The sequence below is a fragment of the Diospyros lotus genome, chromosome 7 (assembly GCF_014633365.1).
Source record: "Diospyros lotus cultivar Yz01 chromosome 7, ASM1463336v1, whole genome shotgun sequence".
NCBI classification, from domain to species: Eukaryota; Viridiplantae; Streptophyta; class Magnoliopsida; order Ericales; family Ebenaceae; genus Diospyros; species Diospyros lotus.
The window spans coordinates 16028830-16034093 of NC_068344.1; the positions used below are offsets into that span (position 1 = coordinate 16028830).

The window sequence follows — 5264 nt, forward strand, 5'->3', positions numbered from 1 at the left end:
CGACCAAACCAAACGTCTATGCAAGGACAAGGGCACTTTCGTCTTTACGGAAAGGTGGACCCACTACCTTACCGTGCTTGTTCCAACCAACCTATATCGGCTACTACTGGAGGAGTTTATATGGATGGATGGATAAGCTTTCCTTCCCTTTCCATCCCATGTGCCGCGCTTAAGTTCAACTTTCTTTATTCATTCCTCAATTGAATTGAATTTAAATTTAATTTCAGTTTAATTTAATTTAATTTCCCTCACCGCCGCGACTTTGAAATTCCTTGGTTCTTCGTTCCCATTACGCGTTTCCCTCTACTTCACGTCCCCCACCGTCGTCTCACCTATAAATACATCTCCTCTTCCCTCTCTCATGTCCAAGAGACATCAACCAAGCTATAATTCTTCCTTAAATCCATCCCTAGATTCATTTCTTTTCTTCTCGATCCAAAAATTCAGAATGGTCGATTTTGATTGGAAAACAAAGATGGTTACCTCTGATACGTCCGCCAAATCATCCAAGCTCTCGAATAAGCTCAGCATCTCGCTTCCCTCGCCGGTTCGTGTCGGGGATTTGTTGCCGGCATCGGATTCGGCGTGTTTGGCGTACGAACATTATCTTCGTCTTCCGGAGTTGAAGAAGCTATGGAGTTGCAGCGAGTTTCCGGGCTGGAAAAACGAATCTCTTCTCAGGCCAGCGTTGCAAGCTTTGGAGATCACGTTTAGGTTTATTTCAACGGTGTTGTCCGACCCGAGACCTTACGTGAATCGGAGGGAGTGGAGGAGGAGGCTGGAGGGGCTCGCGACGAGCCAGGTTCGCCTAATTGCTTTGCTCTGCGAGGACGAGGCTGAGGACGGCGAGGCAAGCAACGCTCCGCCTGTCGTCGATTTGAAATCAGCCGAAGGCATGGTGTCTCGCAACGACAGCTCGGCGGAGGTCTGGAATCTCGGGGGAGAGACCACGGTGGTGAGCCGGACCAGCGAAGCCAGTCTGCTGCCCCGGCTGGCCACGTGGCAGAAGTCGGAAGACATCGCGCAGAAGATCCTGTACACGATCGAGTGCGAAATGAGGAGGTGTCCGTACACCCTGGGTCTGGGCGAGCCGAATCTGAGCGGTAAGCCGAGCCTCGACTACGACGTGGTCTGCAAGCCCTCGGAGCTTCACTCTTTGAGGAAAAGCCCCTCCGATTCCATGAACCTGAAGAATCACGAGAACCAGACTCTGTACACGACGCACCAGATCATAGAGTCATGGATCTACGTCTCGCAGCAACTCCTCAACCGAATTCTGGAGAGAATCGATTCGAAAGAGCCGGAAAAGGCTTCAAGTCTCTGCTGGCTTCTCGAGAGGACATGGAATCTGCTCTCCGACATCGAGGATCTGCATCTCCTGATGGACCCGGACGATTTCCTGCGACTCAAGAACCAGCTCTCGATCAAAGCCTCGTCGGAATCGGAGGCGGCCTTCTGCTTCCGCTCGCGAGGCCTCATCGAGATCACGAAACAATCGAAGGAACTGAAGCATAAAGTTCCGGAGATCCTCGGCGTGGAGGTGGATCCGACGGGAGGGCCGAGGATTCAGGAATCGGCGATGAAGCTCTACAGAAAGAAACGAGAGCCGGAGAAGGTTCAGTTGCTTCAGGCGTTGCAGGGGATCGAATCAGCGTTGAAGCGGTTCTACTACTCGTACAAGCAGATGATCGTAATCGTGATGGGGAGCCTGGAGGCCAAAGCAAATAAAGCGTTTGATTCGAGCGATTCCTTGGCCGAGATCTTCCTGGAGCCGACGTATTTTCCGAGTTTGGACGCTGCGAAGACGTTTCTTGGAGATTACTGGAGCCAGGAGCATTGCCGGAACGGTGGTGCAGAGAGACGGACTCCGGCGAGCAACAACTGAACGTTACAAGATTGGGATTGGACCTTCACGGGGTGCGGTTGGAATTAATTAATTAATTAATTTTGGTAGTCTTTATTTTTCTTCCTTTAAATTTTAATTTTGTATACCGTGCATGATACGCGCATTACTTGGTTATATTTCTCTGTAACATGATTCTTTACAAGGAATCTCATTCTTTGCCATTGACAAATTTCTATTTTAATTTATGAAAAAAATTATTTTTTAATAAATATAATTTTTATAATTTTTAAAAATATTTTATAAACTATCTAAATTAAAAAATATATTCATATATTCTTTAAAACAGTAAAATCTGATTTATATTGATTTGAGTTGATGTAAAATGTTTGAGAAAATATTTTTAAATATGTATAAAAATATTTTGTTTAATTAAATATATGTATTTATAAAATTTTTGAAGGTAAAATATTCAAGTATTCTTTTAATACTTCTATATCTATTTTTAATATAAAATAATTTTTGATTCAATCAAGTATTATTTTTTAAAATAATCGAGTATTGCTTAGTAGTGAAATGTTATGTTATTCACGTTGAACATAACGTTTTGCCAGACTCAATCAAACTCAGAAAGGGGCATGGGATTTGATGTGGGCCCACCCTCCTTGCATGCCTGCGTCGAGCACTAGATCAAAGCTCTTGCTCAACATTGCCTTCATGTTAATCGGGTATTAAAGTCTTTTAATTAATTATCATAAAAATCTACTCGAATATGTTATTATAAAAAGTTTTTTTAAAGTTATAATTGAGTGTTTTTGTAGTATTAAAATCTGAGCATATATTAAATCAAGTAAAACCTATTTTTTAATCGGCTATTAAGGTTTTCTACTCGAATATTTTATGTAAACACTCTATTTTTTTAAAATCAATCGGGTAAGGATTATTTTTAGTTGAGTATCTTTTTGATATAAAAAATCAAAGCATCTCCTTAGTTGAGTATATTTTTCTCATCAATCGACTAAAGTATTTTTATAATTGGGTATTGTTATGTATTAGTCGAGTAAAGATTGGATGATATCTAGCTAAATCTTTGTGTTTAACATTAATCGAGTTTCACTTATCTGTACTCGAGCATATGCTTGTGTTAGTCGAGTAAGTTTTAGCCTGGTAATCGAATGTTTAATGTAAAATCTTTGTGGTTTCTGAGTTAGTCGAGTAATGACTTGGTCATACTCGAATGAAGCTTATATATAACTTATATATAATCAATTACATAAAATATCCAATCGAGTATGCTCACATATTAATCGAATATCTCTAAGAAGTAGTTGAGTAACTATCATTTGAATTTGAATTTTATAGTTGTTATTTAGTGATAAAAAAAGACGACAGTTTTAATCGTTAAGAGTTTTATCTGATTATTCTATGAAGTATAACCTTGTTCTCTAATATAAGATTGATAAATATAATTATGCATGGTGTGTTGAATGTTTTATCCATATAATATACACATGGTTTATAACAAATTTAACTATTATTGGTCAAATCAAAAGAAGTTGTAAATGTGTGCAGGTTTCAATGCTAAATCTCAAGTCTCAAGCTTCTAGAAAAGGCTAAGAACATTAAAAGATGAAGCTGTTGATTGAGAGAATGGTTGCAACTATTGATCCAATAAGAAAACCCTATGCTATTGACATAGCCGTAAGAGCTTATGTTCGAGTAACATAGTGCTAATCTATACACAACAAGTCTTATTCTTTTTAGGTTAATTTCAAAATGTTTGAGTGAGTGATCTTCATTTTTATTTTCTTAAGAGAGTTAAGTGATTAATTTATTCATTTTTATAATTCTCTTTTGTTCAAGAGAATATTTGGTATCATTATATTATCTTATATTTTTCTTTTGAGAAATCATTTCACACGAATTGCGAAACTTGTAAAGGTTATGCCTACACCTTAAAAACCAGTGTCTTGGTTGTGGTGGAACTAAGTGTGAAAAAGTCTCATATAAAGGTTACAACTACTCTTGTAAAAGTTAGAGCTCCTACTCAACTCATGAAAAATAAAAGTTACTGCTTAACCTATAAAAATTGAGGTTCTCACTTAACTTGTAAAAGTGGAGGTTATAGTTGAATCTGTAAAAACTAATATTCTTAGTGGATGTTCTCAAATTCTTAGTGAGGAGCTAAGATAGTGGACTAGGCAGTTGGCCAAATTACTCTAAAATTGTTGTATCCATGTTGCGTATTTTTTATATTTCTATTTTAACTATATTTCCCTTATCTGCTATAATTTTTTTCTTTTTGGCATGAATTCATCTCGTAGGATCTCTTTTGAACTGTCATTAAAATGTTTTTCTTGATTGAAATCATCTTAAAAATTATACCCTTCTGCATCTTCAAAACTATTTTTTGTTTTTATGACTTAGGTGTTCGAGTTTCACTCAAATAATCCTTTTGAAACTGTCATTAATTATTATTTTATTCAAAATTGTTTTGTTAATTCATTACTTTGGCGATTGCCCTTTGCTATTACATAAAAATTATATGTCCAAATCTATCTCTCATTCAATTTTCATATAATACTTCTCTTATCATACACTATCAACTTACATGATTTTTCTATCATCAAACATTGTTGTTTTAACTTTCATGATTTGCATAAAAAACTTTTCAAATGTTAGTGTGGGTTTTGTGTTTTCTAATGAGGCCCAAGGTTATGACGATTTTTTCGAGTGGGTTTTATCTTCATAGGCTTCGGCCCCGGATTAAAGAACCCAAGTCCGTCACCACTTTTAGGCAGCCTATTTTAGAAGTCGGGCCACAAGCCCTATTCCTACTTTGGAGGAGAAATGGGCCTTGGCCCATTTTCTCAAGTGGGGGGAAGCCCACTTATCTAAGCTAGAGCTCACATATAAAAGGCCCCTTTGTGCGGCCTACTCTCTTGGTGTTTTCCCTTTCTCGGTCGAACCCTAGCCTCTCTCTCTCTCTCTCTCTCTCTCTCTCTCTCGTGTTTCCTTACTTGACAGATTGCTTCCTTCGCTGTTTCTTTTGTGGATGATCTTCCATGGCTCCGTTTCCATCTCGATCCGATGCCTCTTTCCATGTTGAGAGGCCACATATTTCCTTGTTGATCTTAGCCTATTTGTTGACGATGCGCATGCCCTATTTAAGGGGTTTCAATCATCCGTTCTCGGGTAAGCTTTTCTCTCTTAGATTTGTGCTTTCTACCCTTCGTCTTTGTGATCGATCTACATTCTGTGGTAACCTACTTTGTGTGGTGTTGATCGTTTGGGTGAGAGAGGGGGTTTCGATTGAGTTCGGCCGTGAGGTGTTGGGGCTTTCTGAGCTTATGGTTTGAGGGCTTCGTTGTGGCTTGTGGTTCCTATTCATTGGCGTTACCAAAGTGGTGAACGAACTCTT

General features: G+C 38.8%; 1 protein-coding gene across 1 annotated transcript; it reads left to right on the plus strand.

The window, feature by feature from the left end:
- The first annotated feature begins 260 nt into the window (after window positions 1-260).
- Window positions 261-2067, plus strand: LOC127806203 (nematode resistance protein-like HSPRO2). The gene has a single exon (XM_052343341.1). It carries the CDS (start codon window positions 362-364, stop codon window positions 1883-1885), a length of 1524 nt encoding a protein of 507 aa, XP_052199301.1. The 5' UTR covers window positions 261-361; the 3' UTR covers window positions 1886-2067.
- The last annotated feature ends 3197 nt before the right edge of the window (window positions 2068-5264 follow it).